Source organism: Capra hircus, chromosome 10, assembly GCF_001704415.2.
Source record: "Capra hircus breed San Clemente chromosome 10, ASM170441v1, whole genome shotgun sequence".
NCBI lineage: Eukaryota > Metazoa > Chordata > Mammalia > Artiodactyla > Bovidae > Capra > Capra hircus.
Window position 1 is genome coordinate 2,978,644 of NC_030817.1, and position 19,803 is coordinate 2,998,446.

The 19,803-nt window shown below is 42.1% G+C and overlaps 1 protein-coding gene across 2 annotated transcripts in view; it reads left to right on the plus strand.

Moving 5' to 3' along the window:
* Positions 1-19,803, plus strand: part of PTPN21 (protein tyrosine phosphatase, non-receptor type 21) — a 74,462-nt gene that overhangs the window by 24,928 nt on the left and 29,731 nt on the right. For both annotated transcript variants that reach the window (XM_018053881.1, XM_018053882.1), the window contains exons 3-8: positions 8,073-8,242; positions 13,368-13,465; positions 14,916-14,983; positions 16,010-16,080; positions 18,318-18,405; positions 18,804-18,892. In XM_018053881.1, coding sequence (XP_017909370.1) covers positions 8,073-8,242; positions 13,368-13,465; positions 14,916-14,983; positions 16,010-16,080; positions 18,318-18,405; positions 18,804-18,892 — 584 coding nt within the window. The remainder of the gene's footprint in view (positions 1-8,072; positions 8,243-13,367; positions 13,466-14,915; positions 14,984-16,009; positions 16,081-18,317; positions 18,406-18,803; positions 18,893-19,803) is intronic.

Consider the following 19,803-nt stretch of genomic DNA (forward strand, 5'->3'; position numbering starts at 1 on the left):
TGATGTCTTAACCACTGGACAGCCAGGGAACTCCCCTGGAAATAAAGTTTAAAAATTCTGTATTTTGATTTTAAGTATGAGTGGTTCTGATTCTTCAAAAATAACTTTTTTTGAGATGAAACTTACACAACGGAAAGCTAACCATTTCAAAGTGAACGGTTCGATGGCGTTTATTCCATTCACAGTCCTACCTCTGTCTAGTTCCAGAACACTTTTATTACTCGAAATGGGCATCCCCTCCCTAGTAAGCAGTTTCTCCCCGTTCTTCCCTACTTCCACCTCTACTTTCTGTCTTTATGGATATCTCCTTTAAATGGAATCACACAATATGTGGCCTTTCGTGTCTGTCTTTCATTTCTATCGCTCAGTCGTGTCCGACTCTTTTTGACCCCGTGGACCGCAGCACGCCATGCTCCCTGTCTATCACCAGCTCCTGGAGTTTACTCAAACTCATGTCCATCGAGTTGGTGCTGCCATGCAACCATCTCATCCTCTGTTGTCCCCTTCTCCTCCTTTCACTTACTATAATGTTTTTGAGGCCTATCCATGTTGTAGCACGTATGTCTTTTATAAAAATGACTGAATAATCTTCCATTATATGTATAATTCCGTAATTTTTCCTTTCCTCTACCAGTAGACATTTGAGTTGTTTCCACCTTTTCGGCTATTGCCAATACTTCTGCTATAGACGTGTGTATACATGTATTAAATACTTGTTTGAGTACCTATTTTTAGTTCTTGCAGGAAAATAAATAGGAGTGGAACTGCTGTGTCATATGGTAATTATGTGTTTAAGTCTTTGAGGAACTGCCAAACTGTTTTCCGTGGCAGCTGAAGCATCTTACATTCTCACCAGCAGTGTGCAAGGGTTTTCATTTCTCCACTTCCTCCCCATCACTTATTTTCTGTTTTAAGTTATAGCCATCCTAATGGGTGTGGAGTGGTATCTCATTGTGGTTCTGAGTTGGATTTAACTAATGGTGATTGAGCTTTTTTTTCATGTGTTTCTTGGCTGTTTGTATATGTTCTTTGGAGAAATATTTATTCAAGTCCTTTGCCTTTAAAAAAAATTGGATTGTTTGTCTTTTCACTGTTGTGTGAATTCTTTATGTATTCTAGATTCTAGACCCTTAGAAAATACATGATTTGCAGATAAATTGTCTCCCATTCTATAGGTTGTCTTTTTTGCTTTCTTGATTTTGATTCTTTGATGCATGTAGTTTTAAATTTTGATGAAGTCAAATGCATCTTTTTTTTGCTTTGTTACTCATACTTTTGGTATCATGTCTAAGAATCTTATTTCCAAATTCATTACTCCTATGTTTTCTTCTAGGGAGTTTTATGGTTTAGTGTTTTTTTTTATGTTTTATTTTTTGGCTGTGCCATGAGGTATGTGGGACCTTAGTTCCCTGACCAGGGATTGAACCAGTGCCCCCTGTGTTGAAAGTGTAGAGTCTTAACCACTGGACCACCAGGGAACCTCTGTGGTTTAGTTCTTAACATTCAGGTCACTGATGCAGTTTGAGTTAGTTTTTGTATTTGGTGTGAGGTCAGGTTCTAACCTCATTCTTAAGGATCTTCAGTTCTCCCAGGACCATTTGTTGGAGAGACTGTTTTTCTCCTCTAAATAGTCTTGGCACTGTTACTGAGAATCAGTTTACCATAAGTGCACGAGTTTATCTCTGGACTTAATTCTATACCATTGGTCTAAACGTCTCTCCTTATACTGGTAGCTCACTGTATGATTATGGTAGCTTTAGTAGTAAGTTTTAAAATGAAAAAATGTGAGTCTCCCAACTTTGTTCTTTTTTGATATTGTTTTGCCTGTTCAGGGCCACTTAAATTTCACATGAATTTGAGGATTGGCTTTTCCATCGCTGTGAAAAAGGCTCTTGAAAGTTTGATAGGGGTTGCCTTTGAATCACTTTGGCTAGTCTTACTGTCTTAATGATATTAAGTGTTCCAGCCAGTGAACACACGATGTATTTCCATTTAATTTCTTTCAGCAATGTTTTGTATTGTTCAGTACGCACGTCTTCTCGCTTCCTTGTTTAAACTTATTTCTTAGTATTTCATTTGTTTGGATGCTATTATAAATGGGACTGTTTGCTTAAGTTCCTTTTTGAATTTTCCTTTGTGGGCACGTGGAATCCACACTGGTTTTTGCATGTTGATCTTGAACCCTGCAACTTTGCTGACTTTATTGACTTCCGTATTTTTGTTTGTTCGCTTATTTTCTGTTTGATATTTTTGGTAGAGACATCTTGGAGATTTTAAAAAAATACATAAGATCATGTCATCTGTGGATGGACATACTTTCACTTCCTCCTTTCCAGTTTGGATGCCTTTCATTTTCTTACTTAATTGCTTTGGCTAGGAGGTCCAATTACAGTGTTGACTAGCAGTGGTGAACATGGGCATAACTGGTCTTGTTTTACCATTCAATATGATGGTAACTGTGGGTTTTTCATAAATGCTTTTGGAGAGTTCTCTTGCTTTTCTAGTTTTTTAATTTTTTATAATGAGGTGTTGGGTTTTGCCAATTGCTTTTTCTATGCCAGTTGCTTTTTCTGTGTCGATTGAGAGGACTTTTTTTTTTTTTTCCTCCCCTCACATACGTAATATTGATATATCGCGTGGATTGTTTTCTGTATGTTGAACCACTCTTGCCCTCCTGGGTTGAGTCCTGCTTGGTCATGGTGTATAATCTTTATAGTATGCTTTTGGGTTCAGTTTTCTAGTATTTTGTTGAGGATTTTTGCATCTATAATTCTATGGGATATTGGTCCATAGTTTTCTTTTCAGGTGGTGACTATTGTCTGACTTTGGTATCAGGATAATGCTGGCCTGTAGAGTAAGGAAGGAAATATTCTGTACTTGTCTCTGAATCCTCCCAATGGACTTATACAGAAAATTCTATGCCTGATGAAGATTTAATCAGAGCATTTTATTGCTCAAATTCTACCTACTCATCTTAGAATCAAACTATACTGTAAAATCTCTGGAATCACATGTTGTTATTTCATTCTTTATGTGTAGAAATTCTAAGAAAGCATTGAATATAAGGATTATAATGTTATGGGGTTTTAGTTACCCATATGTATATGAACATTTCTAGTAGCAACTTTAGAAATATAATACTGCCTTGGAAATATTTTACATGATGCAAATTTTATTTTGGCTAGCCTTGACTACTACTTAAGATAGCACTTGAAAACAGGGATGAGTACCAAGGCAAATACTTTACTACACTATAAAAGGAGTTAATGTTCCAATGTCTTGGACTCTCCTGTGTCTAAGATAGCTAATCAACTAATAATTTACTAAGTCTATATCCAGCTGTTTGCACAAGGTTCTTACTACTTCTTTATAAGGTATATCATTGTAAAAAAAACTAACGATGCAGTTTCACAAACGCATTTCTTTTCAGTTTTCTATCCATGTATGTGACGTAAGTCATCAATGCAGTGCTAAAGTAGGTAAGCTTAGCACGTATGAAAAGTGTATTTCTTCTACAGTGTGCTTTTTAAGGATGCTAACAGATTGTTCATATTTTTTGTATAATGTCTGTTCATAAATTATAGAATAGATGTATAGTTTTATACTTCTGTGTAAATTTTTGTGTTCAGAGGATTCAAGTCCAACTAGATTTAAAGGGAAAAGTAATGTTTACAGAGTATTTTAAAGACCTTTTAATTTTTATGACCAAAACAGTTTTAGATCCTAAACAATGCCCAGGCCTCTGGGTTTATGGCAAAAAATGATTATTTGTAGAACTTAGTGCGTCGCAATGGTATGTGTAATAGACCAGACATGGTACATGCCATCCAAGTCTAAACTAGAATGCAAACTGTACGATGAACAGAAGTGCACTGTGAGGCAGTCACCAAATAGATGTGATTGGGAAGGCTTCTTTTTTTTTGGGGGGGGGGGCCAAGATCTTCAGTTGGTTTTGTTGATGTTTGGCAGAGTGGGTGAAACTGATCTTTTTAAAACATAGTGGTTTTCTAGTGGCAAAATGCAGTCATATATGTTTGGCATTTAGATCTCATGGTAGAGTTATGAGGGAGGTATTATTGCCTTAATACAGTTGAGAAAACTGAATTGGACTAATTGACTTTTCCACTTCACAGCAAGCAAGTGTTAGAAATTAAACCCAGGAACTTTGGACTTTAGCAGCAGCTTCCTCCTGTTACTAGATTTTTGTTTTCTGTAAGTTGCAGTTCAGATGAAAGAAGGAATAGGAATAGTACCTGTTTTCCAAAAATGTGATACTATTCTTTTCTTACACATAACATTTTATTTCATAAATATAATCACAACTTCAGACAATAATTAACAGCAGAAGGGCTTAACTTTTCTGCTGTATTAAAAGTGTGTTTGGATTTCAAAAATTTCATTTCCATGCAGCTTTTCAAGGGTAGGCTGTTCACATGACTGTCTCCTCCATAACGTTGAGGGGGGCGGGGCGCCATGTGCAGTGACTTTCGAACTTCAGTGGGTACAAGATTACTTGAGAGTTTAATCTCTCTGTTGGCCTCGTTGCGCTCCAGGTAATTCCAGTAGAGGTGGTCCAACGACAGCATTTGGAGAAACACTGGTGTTAGAGCTTAACACACACAACAGACATCTATTGGATAAGGTAATAGTGGTGATTTAATCTGTAATATTGCTCTAGTTCTTAGAACTTGGTCCAACACAGTAAATGTTCAGAATATTCCATTCATGTGTGATAATTTGGGTGACAGCTGAGAAGCAGGAGAATATTCGTTCTTTTATGCAAAGTTTACTGAATTCCTGCACTGCTCTAGCTATTTGGATATAAAGGGAAAACGGATACATACATTTTTGACTCTCGTTGAGTTTATATGATTAATAGACTCCTTTTTAAAACACCTGTTTATTTTTGGCTGTGCTGGGTCTTCACTGCCCTGCGGGCTTTCCTGGAGTTGTGAGTGGGGTGGGGGGCCTTCCCTCTGGTTGCGGCCTGCGGGCCTCTCCTGTTGGGGAGTTGTAGCTCGTGGGCCCAGGAGTTGCGGCTCCCAGGCTCTGGAGCTCAGGCTCGGTAGCTGTGCTCCGCGGCATGTGGGATCTTCCCGGATCAGGGATCGAACCCATGGCTCTGGAGCTCAGGCTCGATAGCTGTGGCGCCCGGGCTTAGTTCTCCACGGCATGTGGGATCTTCCCGGATCAGGGATCGCACTGTGGCTCCGGTGTTGGCAGGCGGATTGTTTACTGCTGAGCCACCTTGGAAGCCCCTAATAGACTCATTTGAAAGGCATGGGTCTTCCTTTGTTTAAAGAAAAAAATTTATAAGGTAACTTTGTTAATATTGAGGACATGTTTTAATGTTGGGTTTTTCTCCCCCTCTGTAAATTGAAGACTCATTTTTTGAGGGTTACGGTTGAAGAAATAGCCTGTATGTTATCATTGGTTGTGTTATTGTTGCTCTAAAGCTGTATGAACCAATGCAGTGGCCACTAGATGTTTGCAGCTATTTCAGTCCATTAGAATTAAGTGACATTGGAAATTAGATTCTCAGCTGCACTAGCCACATTGCACATCCCCAGAGAATGCAGATACCTTCACCTCAACCATCAGAGGAAGTTCCGTTTGGCAGTGTTACACTAGAGTCTAGAACAAAGCAGTTATTTTTCCAGTTGCCTTGATCTGTCAATTGATTTTTGAGGTGAATATTAGCAGTGGCTGGAGGCTGTCATTTCAGTCCTTACATGCATTAGCGCCTTTTCAGGTTGAGCAGTCCAGGGCTAGGATTGATTTACTTAAACAGTTTGTTACACGGCAGCTGAGATTTAGATGCTAGTATCAGGGGGTTTTTCTTAAGCCTCTGAGCAGGACACTTAAGTAATGTTACTGCCTTAGCTATAGCTTTTTCTCGTGTATGTGTGTCTGTTTATCTCCGTAGCATTACAGTTACTTTATAAATTTGTGATTAAGGAAGTTTTGGGGGCAAAGGAAAATTGCAGTTGCATTTTTTAAGTTTATTTTTATTTTTTAATAATTTTTATTGGCATATTGTTGATTTACACTGTTGTGTTAGTTTCAAGTGTATAGCAAAGTGGATCAGTTATACATATATCCACTCTTTTGTAGATTCTTTTCACGTATAGGTCACGAGAATATTAAGGAGTATGTCCTTACTAGTTATCTTTTATGTGTAGAGAATAGATATGATCTCCCAGTTTACCCCTCCCCCCTTTCCCCCCATTAATTGTAAGTTTTTCTACGTCTGTGACTCTGTCTTGTAAGCGAGTTCATTTTACTGTCTTTTGTCTTTTTTAGACTCCGTGTGTTAGCAGCATCCTATGATATTTTGTCTTTCTCTGATACAGTTCCTCAGTGTGGCGGTTTCCTGGCCGTTGATGTTGCTGCGTGCGGCCTGACGTCTTTTTTGTGGCCGAGTAATACTCCATGGTGTGTGCGTGCCACGCCTTTATCTGCTCCTGTCAGTGGGCAATTAGGTTTCTCCCATGTCTTGTCTCTTGTGGACAGTGCTGCAGTGAGCTTGGGGCACATGTGTCATTTTGAATTTTGGTTTTCTCTGGATATACGCCCAGGAACGGGCTTGCTGGGTCATATGGTAGTTCCAGATATTTTCTCCCATCCTGTGGGTTGTCTTTTCTTTTTGCTTATGGTTTCTTTTGTTGTGCAAAGGCTTTTATGTTTCAGTAGGTGCCATTTGTCTTTGTTGGGAGGCGAATCAAAAAAGATGTTGCTGCTATTTATAGCAGAGACTGTTCTGCCCATGTTTTCAACTAACAGTTAATAGTGTCCAGCCTTAGATTTAGGTGTCTAATCCATTTTGAGTTTATTTTTATGTATGGTATTAGAGAGTGTTTAAATTTCTTTCTTTTACGTGTAGCTGTTCAGTGTTCCCAGCATCACTTACTGGGGAGGCTGTCTTTTCTCCACTGTGTACTCTTGCCCTCTTTGTCATAGATTAGTTGACCATAGGTGCCTGGGTTTATCTCTGGGCTTTCTGTGCTGTTCCACTGAGGTATATTTCTGCTTTTGGGCCAGTACCAAACTGTTTTGATGAGCGTAGCTTTTGTAGTATAGCATGAAGTCAGGGAGTCTGATTCCTCCAGCTCCATTTTTCTTTCTCAAGATTGCTTTGGCTATTGCAATTGCATCTTTACTACTAGAATTTACAGTATTTACATGAAATTATTTATTTATAGGTGCCAAATTTTAATATAGTGACTGGTCAAAATTTAGGAAGAACCCCAGTTATGCTTATTATAAAATATTATGATACATTTAATATTTTGATATTTAAAAGCTAAACTTTTTTTTTCTTGGCCGTACAACGCAGGATCTCAGTTCCCTGACCAGATGTCGAACCCAGGCCACAACAGTGAAAGCACTGAATCGTAACCACTAGACCACCAGGGAACTCACTGAAAACTATTTTTTCAGTATTTTGTTGTTGTTGTTGAACTTACGTAAAATTGTGTAGTATCTGCTGAATTCTGATATCTAGACATTTTTTGTGCAGGGTTCAAGAAATAGTGTGCAAGTGTAATTGACTTTTGCCCCTATTTTTTTTTCCCTGACTGTGTGGCATGTGGGATCTTACTTCCTCAACCAGGGATTGAACCCATGCCCACTGCGGGGAAGCGTGGAGTCTTAACCACGGGACCACCGAGGAGGTCGGCGCCTCTGTTTCCGGAATGAGTGTCTGCAGAGGCAGAGCTCGCCTCCTTGTTGTTTTCTGCCCCTTTAGGTGTTGCTGTGGTCCCTTTCTGAGCAGAGAAGCAATAGGAGACTGCGGTCTCTTGGTCCCAGGTCATGGGTGCGGTGTTATTCAGTCACTGGGTTGTGTCCAACTCTTTGTGACCCCTTGGCCCTGCAGCACACCAGGCTCCTCTGACCTCCACTGTCTCCGGGAGTTGGCTTGGATCCATGTCCATTGAGTCGGTGATGCCATCTAACCGTCTCACTCTCTGCCCACTCCCCCACCCCATGAACAGTATGAAAATGTAATGGACAAGAGCAGGCAAATTCTCCTGTATGTTCCTGCCTCCTTCAGTGACTCTCCCTCTTTCCAGATCACTTACTTCAGCCTCTGGTATTATAACAAGCAAAATCAGCGCCGGTGGGTGGATTTGGAAAAACCTCTAAAGAAGCAGCTGGATAAGCACGCGTTGGAACCTACAGTCTATTTTGGAGTGGTGTTTTACGTGCCTTCAGTCTCACAGCTACAGCAGGAGATTACCAGGTAAGAAAGAAGGTACTGTTTGCTTCTAGGGAATCCAGTGAGATTAGAAAAGTGAAACTACGGTTGGACGAGTCAGGAGGTCAAACTAACCTTTGCCCTCTCACCATGCATTTTTAGCCACAGCATTGCCTGGAGGTTCTGGTATGTGGTGTGTCAGAGAGCTTTATGGCATGTTGCCTGAGTTATGGGTTCACTGGCACGAAGGAAGGATTACCAGGAAAAGTGATGTTTTTACCCTGGCTGTGAACTCCTCTTGAAGTGATGTCACCCTTAATGTTTTTATGGATTTGTTTCTGACCTTAGTAACAATGAAATGAGAGAGGAGATTTTTCAGAAATAGCCACAAAATCTGTGTTTACTCCTCAAGAAATTGTGTAGAAGTTCTGACCCCAGTAGCCATGTTCTATACATAGGTGTGGAAGGGGAAAGATGTGGGGGAAGGGTTTGAGATCAGAAAATATTGGCCAATAAATGCACTTAAAAGGAACAAAGGCAGAAAATGTAGAATGTATTAAGGCGTGGGATAGAGGAACTAATTTTTTTTTTCTTGAAGATAACAAAGAAACAAGGAATCAGGTTTGCATTCTTTTTTTTTTTAAATTGAAGTATAGTTGATGGTTCAGATGGTAAAGAATCTGCCTACAATGTGGGAGACCCAGGTTCAATCCCTGGGTCGGGAAGATCCCTTGGAGAAGGAAATGGCAACCCGCTCCAGTATCCTTGCCTGGAGAATCCCATGGACAGAGGAGCCTGGCCGGCTACAGTCCATGGAGTCACAAAGAGTCTGACACGACTGAGTGACTAACACTTTCACATGGTTGATTTATAGTGTTGTGTTAATTCCTACTGTACAGCCTAGTGATTCAGTTATACATGTAGATATACACACACACATTCCTTATAGAATATTATTTTCCATTATGGTTTTGATGGGATGTTTCATATGGTTTTCTGTGCTGAACAATAGGACCTTGTTGCTTATCCCAAATTTGGGTTCTTGAGCCTGCCTTTTACATTCTCCAAAATCCAGCACTTTTAACCTGTTTAACCTTACTTTTGAGCCAAGCTGGATTACTTCCAGTGTTCTGAACATGCTGCGTGCATTTTCACCTTTGTGTCCTAGACCTTTCTTTTAGATATATGTAACTGGAATCCTGTTCATCTGATTTTAGTTCCAAAGGCGCCTCCTCCATAAAGCTGTGACCCCTGAGGCTGGCATGAGCTTTTCCTTCTCCAGACTATTCTAGAATTTGCTTGTACTTATGTTAAGATGGCAGCTGTCATAGCCTCTCACTACAGTTATTTGTGTACAGATCTTTTTCTTAGATTTTAAACCCATGTTTTCTTTAACTTTGCCTTTCGAATCATTTCTAACACAATGGCTTGCAGATAGTAAAAACCTGATCCTGTCCTGTGTTTGTGGAATATTCTTTTTAAGTACTGAGTTTGCAGTTAACTATTGGAAGATGATGGATAACCAAAGGAGCTAGAGTCAGGTTCTAGGGATTGACATGAACTGACTACAGAGCAGATCTGAGTCATAAAAATTGCAGAGAGTAGAAGCGAGGAGAAAACAGTAACGGACAACTTTGTCTCATTTCTTGGAACATTGATTGAAGCTATAATATGGTTTGCAAGAATTATGTTGGTTACTGTGGGAGATGAATATACAAGTAGATATGCTTTACTCTTTCTCTGGAGGAGCTGCCACAGTCTGGTGGAACTGATATCCATGTACGTGAACAATTACATTATATTATGATAATACATGCTTTAATTATAGCATGGCCTTCCCTTGTGGCTCAGCTGGTAAAGAATCCACCTGCAGTGCGGGAGACCTGGGTTCAATCCCTGGGTTGGGAAGATCCGTTGGAGGAGGGAAAGGTGAAGTCAAGTGGAATGCCAAGTCAGGTGGGCCTTAGGAAGCATCACTACAAGCAAAGCTAGTGGAGGTGATGGAATTCCGGTTGAGCTATTTCAAATCCTAAAAGATGATGCTGTGAAAGTGCTGCACTCAATATGCCAGCAAATTTGGAAAACTCAGCAGTGGCCAAAGGACTGGAAAAGATCAGTTTTCATTCCAATCCCAAAGAAAAGCAATGCCAACGAATGTTCAAACTACCGCACAGTTGCACTCATCTCACACGCTAAGAAAATAATGCTCAAACTTCTCCAAGCCAGGCTTTACATATGTCTAAAAGAAAGGTCTAGGACACAAAGGTGAAAATGCACGCAGCATGTTCAGAACACTGGAAGTAATCCAGCTTGGCTCGAAAGTAAGGTTAAACAGGGTTAAAAAGTGCTGGATTTTGGAGAATGTAAAAGGCAGGCTCAAGAATCCAAATTTGGGATAAGCAACAACCGAGAACTTCCAGATGTTCAAGCTGGATTTAGATTTCAGACAAACCAGAGATCAAATTGCCAACATCTATTGGATCACAGAAAATGCAAGAGAATTCCAGAAAAACATCTACTTTTGCTCATTGACTATGCCAAAGCCTTTGTGTGGACCAAAGCAAACTGTGGGAAATCCTTAAAGAGATGGGAATACTAGACCACCTGACCTGCCTCCTGAGAAATCTGTATGCAGGTCAAGAAGCAGCAGTTAGAACTGGACATGGAACAATGGACTGGTTTCAAATTGGGAAAGGAGTACGTCAAGGCTGTATATTGTTGCCTTGCTTATTTAACTTATATGCAGAGTACATCATGTGAAATGCCAGACTGGATGAAGCACAGGCTGAAATCAAGGTTGTTGGGAGAAATATCAATAATCTTAGATATGCAGATGACACCACGCTTAGGGCACAAAGCAAAGAGGAACTAAAGAGCCTCTTGATGAAAGTGAAAGAGGAGAGTGAAAAAGTTGGCTTAAAGCTCAACATTCAGAAAACTAAGATCATGGCATGTGGTCCCATCACTTCGTGGGAAATAGATGGGGAAACAGTGGAAACAGTAACAGACTTTATTTTGGAGGGGGCTCCAAAATCACTGCAGATGGTGACTGCAGCCATGAAATTAAAAAGATGCTTGCTCCTTGGAAGAAAAGTTATGACCAACCTAGGCAGCATATTAAAAAGCAGAGACATTACTCTCCCAACAAAGGTCCTTCTACTCAAGGCTATGGTTTTTCCAGTAGTCACGTATGGATGTGAGAGTTGGACTATAAAGAAAGCTGAGTGCTGAAGAATTGATGCTTTTGAACTGTGGTGTTGGAGAAGACTCTTGAGGGTCCCTTGGACTGCAAGGAGATCCAACCAATCCATGCTAAAGGAGATCAGTCCTGAATATTCACTGGAAGGACTGATGCTGAAGCCGAAACTCCCAATACTTTGGCCACTTGATGTGCAGAACTTAAACTCATTAGAAAAGACCCTGATTCTGGGAAAGATTGAAGTCAGGAAAGGGAACGACAGAAGATGAGATGGTTGGATGGCATCACCGACTCAGTGGACATGAATTTGAGCAAGCTTCAGGAATTGGAGATGGACAGGGAAGCCTGGTGTGCTGCAGTCCATGGGGTCGCAACGAGTTGGAAACGACTGACTGGACTGAACTGAACTGAATTATAGTGCTGGATTCCTAGGAGTGGGTTGCAGGGAACATGAATAGGGAAGGTAAAGATGGTGACTTTTCACTTGACTTTACGAGGAATTTTCTAGTTAGAGGGAGTAGCTTGTGCAAAGTAAGGGGATAATAGAAGCAACTGATTATTTTTTTCAGGGAATTTCAGATATTACCTCGAGAGGAGAACAGAGGCTTGGAAAAAGAGATGCCCAAGTCATAGAGTCATAGACCAATAGGGACAGGCATTTTTGAGTTTTAATGGAAGGGAATGATGAAATGTGTATTCTACAAAGATCACCCATCGGGGAAGGTAGATTAGAGGTTACAAAACTACAGGCGACCAGGTAGGAAAGTATATGCCGTAATCTAGGCACCAGTCTAGAGTGTGCACCTGTTGACCAGTGATTTGATTAAGAAAAGACCAAGAGCATTTCGGGTGGAATATGTGGACAGCATATTCGATATAGACGACTTCAGATGCTTGAAAGGAGCTTCCCGGGGGAAAGCTGCAAGTTTTCCTCATCAGTGAGGAAGACCTCGTCAATTGCAAGACCCGGTGCTGCCAGCATGCTCTTTGCTGACGGAGGGAAATTCGTTCAGCACTGTATCCCCAGCATCTAGAACAGTGCTTGACGCATAGAAGGCCCCAGTAATTACCTTAGTGAATAAATAAAAGGAAGGCAGAACAGATCTTCACTGTAGAGCTTTATCAAAATGGAGAAGTCAGCCAGGTGAAATACTGCCGCCTGGCTGCAAGTGGGGGACTGCTGCTAGCCATGATAGTGGCTGTTTCTTAAGTTCCAGCTAGGTTGTAGTTTTATGCTAAGACCTTAACATATATTCCTTGGTGTGTTCAGCCTTGTGAAGGGGTGATAGTACCCACCTTTTGCTGGAGTTAATGTAAACCCACAGATTATGACTTTCCCAGGTTCCTGCAAAATGCTAAATTGGAGATCTGAAATTTAACCGGAGTTTGCTTGACTAAAGGTTGTGCTGGTAACTAATACCCTATATACCGAAAACATAAACATAAGTAAGCCCACATTAAAAGCCTGTTATAAAGTATTTTAGCAACTATCCTTTATGGTATTTCAATAAAGAACATTTTGTTATGCGCCTGGTCTGAAATGTCAGGAACCATTTTTCTTCTGACTTTACTGTCCAGGGCTAGGAAAGTCTTACATCACCAAGTTGCTCCAAAGAGTTTTTAAAGTATGGATTCACCATTGATTCTCTGTTTTTCCAACTAAAACAACAAAACTTAGAGACAGTTTTACAGGGTATAAGATAGATGACCAGCTGTTTCCTAGGTGTCTATAGTTTGTAGCTTTCAAATAAACTACAGTGAAGAATAAGTGACTCAATAAATTGTTGTGTCTGTGTGTATTTGTCAGTATAGATATGATCAAGGAACGTTCCTGTCATTCTTTGAAATCATCTGAGCTTAATTTTGGCTAGTTGATGCTTCTCTACCAAATTATGATAAAATGCCTTGTGTCCGATTGGAGGTAATACCGACATTGACTTTTAAAAACTGACCTTTTTTTTTTTTTAATAGGTATCAGTATTATCTGCAGCTGAAGAAAGATATCTTGGAAGGAAACATTCCTTGTACATTAGAACAAGCAATTCAGCTTGCAGGCTTAGCTGTTCAAGGTAAAGAATGGCAATTGATACTGTACTAGATCAATCAGATTAAAATGCATGTTAAACAGAAACAGCAAGGAATTCTTAAAGTAACTGACTATAGAAAGTAACTGCTATAGCGTAGTTTTCTCTGTTAGTGGAATAGTATTTCTGTTATCTAAGGGGCTTTCTTGTGGAGGAGGAATGGGTTTGAATTACTTGAATGAAATATGAGACTTTGGAAGGCTAAGCATGTTATCACGTCAGCAGAGCACAGACCAACAGTAGAGAGGAAATATACACATATGCGCGCGTGTGTGCGCGCACACGCCCACACACACAGCACTTAACATGCCATGGATTCCTCTAGTGCAGGGCCTTGATCTGCTGCTAGCTCGTATTTTCAGAAGAAAGATCAGCCAAACAGTGGGGTGGATAAGGTTATATTCGCTTATACTTTAAGCATATGTCATTGGTGTTGGTTTCTTAAATAGTTGCCCTAGATTAGAACATTGCCAATCATAGTATTATTAGATAGTTTTGTGTTTCACAAGTATCTTTGAGTTGTTTGTCATTTGTCATATGGTTAATCCATATGTGTTTACCTGTGTAATATACTTTGGAAAGACTTCTAATGGGGCTTTATTTCAAATGATAACTGGCATTTAATCTTGGAAATTGAAATTTAATGAAAAGAATCATTAATAAAAATTCCTTCAGACGTTAGCAGACATGGAGATATATATCCTTCCTAGATGAAAAAACGGCTCTGTACTCATGAAGCCATGTTCCTTTTCAAAGGACTTTGAATCTTAAGTGTTATCTTTGGCTTTAAGAGTTAGTCTTTCATAAGCTTTTTGCTGAACTATCAGTTTCTTTTTAACAATTAAAATTTTCTAAACAAATACATCTTACTGTAACATATTCAGATGATCTAATTCCATTCCCTAGAGGTAATCACTACCATGAATGCTTTGGTTTGTTCTGAACATTTTTTCTGTACGTAAGTAGGCATATATGATTATAGGGTAGATTTTTGTTTTCTAATGACAAAAAAATGAGATGATTTCTATACAATTTGTAATGTGGTTTTTTTTTTTCCATTTTATTAAAAGGCATTTTTTTCCCAAGCCCAGACATGTGAATCTGTCTGGTTAAAGAGTCTGCCCGCAATGTGGGAGACCCGGGTTCGATCCCTGGGTCGGGAAGATCCCCTGGAGAAGGAAATGGCAACCCACTCCAGTATTCCTGCCTGGAGAATCCCATGGACAGAGGAGCCTGGTGGGCTACAGTCCATAGGGTTACAAAGAGTTGGACACTTTAAAAGGAATTTTTAAAATATGCATTTTATAAGCTATGAGGCAGATTTGACTTCTCAGTCACAAGCACACCATCTGTATGCTTCATATTGGATTTAGTTGTATATGTTTTGCTTCCAATTAAACATAATTGACATGTGAATACTTGTGATTTTATATAGCTGATTTTGGTGACTTTGATCAGTATGAATCCCAGGATTTTCTTCAGAAATTTGCCTTGCTTCCTGTGGTAAGCGTTCTTTTGACATTGGACACTTTCATCAACAGTGCGTTTCTAGGCCCTTAATAATCCCTGAAATGAAGTCCATATATTATTAGACTTGCTAGGTAGGGATAGAGTTAAGAAAAATCAGCTCCTCCTTATAAACAGCTTGAGTTGTTACTTTCCTTGTAATAGACTTCTAGTCCTTTAAAAGCACAGAAGCAGAAGGGTCTGTGGCCTTGGGGCTGCAGCCAGAGACACTGATTTTGAGTTGGAATGTGAGTCTAAAGAGAGGCACTCATTTCCAGCTTCTGAGGAACCTCAGAGGTTTTGACTTTAACTGAAAACTTGAGCCCTCACAGAATTATGTTGAAGTGAATATCGTTTCTCATCAACAATTTAAAGAGTAGGTGACAAAAAGACCCTGCTTTCTGCCTTTTAAAGTCAACACTGGTGGAACTGACAGGGAAGCTGCGTTGCAGCACCTGTAGGAAGTGGTGGGCTGCTCTGACTGTGGAGCCAGCCGGGGAGTGCGCCAGGTGCTGCTGCGTGCTGGGCTTAGAGCTGGCTGATGAGTGTTAACAACCTGAAATAGCCCGTCTCTAACTCTCTCTGGGGGCTTCTCAGGGGGCCCAGTGGTAAAGAATCCACCTGCCAAGCAGGAGACGCGGGCTTGATCCCTGGATTGGGAAGATCCCCTGGAGAAGGAAATGGCAACCTACTCCAGTGTTCTTGCCTGGGAAATCCCATGGAGAGTGGAGCCTGGTGGGCTACATTCCATGGGGTCACAAAGAGTTGGACATGACTTCGCAACTAGACAACAGCAAGTTTCTCTGGGATGAATTGAGAAGGCAGGGCAAGTGTTTTGGCTTTTGAGCAGAAGCCACTTAATTCTCAGAAAGGTCATGATTATGTCCTTTAGTGAAGCTCTCAGATATTGATTCTAGCCCTAGTTTTGCCTGCTGGAGACAAGAGTCGATAACAGTAGCATAGATTCCTCCTAAGAAATTTGAGTGATTTGTTTCCGTACTTACTGTCATGTGTTTTTCCCAGGAGTGGTTACAGGATGAAAAAGTGTTGGAAGAAGCAACCCAAAAAGTGGCCTTACTGCATCAGAAATACAGGTAACGCTGAGAAGTGGGGACAGTACCTGTCTTGAGTTTGAGCCGTGCATTGGCAGCATTAAATGTGGGCCTTTTCTGCTGCTGTTGCGCCTGCTGCTAGTTGCCCAGCTCTCCCCACCTGGGCAGAGCTCGCACCGCCTGCCATGCGCCCTTCCGAGCACTCCCCCCTGTTAACCCGTCTGTTATTCACGTTGTGTCACTGATGAAGCTGAGAAAGCTGAAAGGGGCCAGCCTCTGAAGGCTGCCCGTCCTTCCTCCCACATACTGAAGGTTTGGGCGGTGGCCCGGCCCTGTGTAGGTTAACGCAAGATTAGAGAGACCTTTTTTCCTCTGTGGCAGATGTGATGTTCTGGGTCTGCCCCCCAGCCTCACCGCTGCCTTTAGAAGCTGTCTCCCTGTCGTCCGGGCACACTGTGCTGGGAGCAGCAGGCTTGCTGTTCTGGCCCCTGCTGGGCAGATCCTGGTCTTTGAGAGTGAAGCTGAATGTGTTGTCTGAAAACCCTGTCCTTGAGAACGCTAGGTTTTACGCTAAACCAAGTGCCACTCAGTCCCAAGTACTGTATGTATCATCAAATTCTTAATAACCACTCTTTAAGGTAAATGTTATTATCTCCTTACAGATTGGGAAAATCAAGTTCACAAAGACTATAAATAACTTGCCCAAAGTTACATGTGGTAGAGGTGGGATGTGAACCCAGGTCTGTCTAATTATAACCTATTGTTTGTTCACCCCTTCCTATTAAAAATAACCTTTTGCCTTTAGTCTGTCCCCACTCAAATCCAGACAGTCACTCACAGAAGATTAATTCTCCTAAAATAGCTCTTTCGACTTGTCTCCCCTCCTCTCCTCAAGTGTTCGTGAGTCTTCTTGCTTTCCACCAGCCTGAGTTCATCACCCCTGGGATTAAAGGCTTCTCACAAGTTGGTTCAATCCTGCCATTCCAGCTCTATCTTCTGCTGTCCAAATGAACCCGTTTTTTTTTTCAGCATAATTAATACTTCGGGCATACCTTGCTCTCTCTCGTTTGCTATTTTTATTCATTCATCTGTGCATCTCCTTAAAAGATAATTTAGTGCTATCTTCTGTTATGAGGCAGAGTGCTCAATGCTGCGGCACAAAGATAAATGGAACCGTGACCTGCCAGGGTCTTCAGGGGTAGGCAGTACAGCCCACTGTACTGCTGCTGCTAAGTCACTTCAGTTGTGTCCGACTCTGTGTGACCCCATAGACGGTAGCCCACCAGGCTCCCTCGTCCCTGGGATTCTCCAGGCAAGAACATTGGAGTGGGTTGCCATTTCCTTCTCCAATGCATGAAAGTGAAAAGTGAAAGTGAAGTCCCTCAGTCGTGTCCGACTCTTCGCGACCCCATGGACTGCAGCCTACCAGGCTCCTCCGCCCATGGGATTTCCCAGGCAGGAGTACTGGAGTGGAGTGCCATTGCCTTCTCCGACAGCCCACTGTAATAGCACTTAATAGTTCTCATCATGAGTGCGGGGGAGAGGCGTGCACAGAAGGTGGTGGGTCTGCGTAGAGCAGGGCAATCTGAGAAGGTGAGCGAGAGGGTGTGCAGGCTGAGTCTTGATGGGGGTCAGGGGTTGACCAGGTGCACACGTGGATGATAGTTAGACCGGGAAGCATGATTAGCACGTGCAAAGGCTCGCAGGCACGAGGGAGCGTGGGATGTTCAAAGACACAGAGAGTCTGGTGTGGTTGTGGTGGGGGGTACCTTGCGGGTGTGTGGAGCAGCAGAAGGTGAGGTTGGGAAGGAGGTGTCCATGCAGTGGCCTCCTCCTCTGCCCACACTGCCTTCCCGCCTACCTGCCCACCCTCGTCATGCTGTCACCAAAGCCAGCTGCTAACTGTTACTCGCCCTACTCACCGTGTAGTGTTTAGCACACAGTGCTTAGTACTGTCTGACACTTTGGTGGTTTGGAGAGAAGTTTGGCTCTCACTGAAATCTTGGGAGGTTGTTTTGCTTTCTGCATCCCCCCTGGCCTGCCCCGAGGCCAAGGGGTTGGACCTCACATAACCAGCCCTCAGCATTCAGCACAGTGCTCTTGCATGTAGTTGATTCTCAGTAAAAATTGGTGGATTGATAAACTAATCACAGACGCTTAGAAACTTGAAATGTTTCTAACGCTTTATACCCGATCGAGACGTAGTTTTTTGCAAACAAGCTCTTCTGAAATTTTCCTAGTTTGTGAACAGTCTGTCTGACAGATCTCTCGGGTTGCAGGGGCCTCACAGCTCCTGACGCGGAAACGCTCTACATGCAGGAGGTAGAGAGAATGGACGGCTACGGGGAAGAGAGCTACCCTGCCAAGGTAGGCGAGGCCCGAAGACGGGGGGCCCTCTGCGGGCGCCTGAGTCGTTCCAGCAGCTTAGCAGGGAAGGCTAGGGACGCTGTGCTGCCCGAAGCCCGACCTGTGCAGACGTTTGGAAATGAAGCTGAGGTCTTCGTGGCCGAAGTTTTCTCACAAAACAGATACTCCTGTTTTGTCTTTTGTTCTTGGAATTACTCTTGGAATAGAATTCCTTAAGGAGCCCAACTGTATTTTCATATGTGTTTCCAAGGTGACACGTTTATACTTGCAGACTTTCCCCCTCAGGGGAGGTCTCCCAGGCCTTTTCCATGTGGGACACAGGAGTGGGGGTAGGTGGGGCCCCCGGGCCCCCCGTGTCTCTGCTGCCCCGTGTTTCCTTGTCCGCTTTCTCCTCCCAGGACAGCCAAGGCTGCGACGTGTCTGTCGGCGCGTGTCTCGAAGGCGTCTTTGTGAAGCACAAGAGTGGGAGGCCCCCTGTGGTGTTCAGGTACTCCTCTTTCTGTGCACTTTCTGTGGCTCCTGCTGGTGGCTGAGCTTTAGTCCCTGTGCTAACTGTACTGCTCACAAGTAAGTGTCTCCCAAGGCCTCACTAGGAAATGGAAACATACCCTTCTTAGAATAAAACTGCACCTGACTGCAATAGTTATAAGATACTTACTTCAAAACTAAATTGCAGAAAACAGTGTTTATAATGGTGGCCTGCTTAGGAAATGTTTAAAGACGTGTGACTCTTTTCTTACCATACAGAGGCCATTCTTTGTCTTGGTGTGTGAATTTTTCTTTTCTTTCTTTTCTATGTAAAGTATGAGTATTTATTTCAGGGTTTAGATCCCAGTTGATTTAAAAAACAAAATCAGATTTCTTTCCTCAGTCGCTGAGGTTTGCATGTTAGGATGAGTTCCTGGAGGCTGAAGGGCTCTGTGCCCTTAGAAACACGTTTCATCAGGTTCAGAATAAAGTCCCTGATGCCCACTGTACCCCAGCCTTAGGGGGAAAAAACAAAATTCACCGCCGTGGGGCTGAACAAATGCACACACACTGATGTAAACGAGCAGCGCATTTTTCATTTAAGCTCTGGTTTCCCTGGCTATTTCTCATGGGAAATCTAGGCTTTCCCTGATTCTAGTTGGTACCAAAATTCCTAAAATACCAACATCTAAATTACTGTTTGTAATGCAGATTTCCCTTTTCTTGATTATAAAAAGCGTGGTGCTCTTCATTTGTGGAAGTCTTAGAATGTAGCCTAGTCAGGAGGACAGAGGACAGATAGCAGTGTGCTGAGCGTGGCTGGCTTGCAGCAGCGAGCTTCCAGGTGGAGGCAGCTCCCTTTTCAGTATTGTGTGTCCCTTCACTTCCTTTGCTCTCCTGCCTTTGGGCGCCTGAATTCTCCCTGGTGAC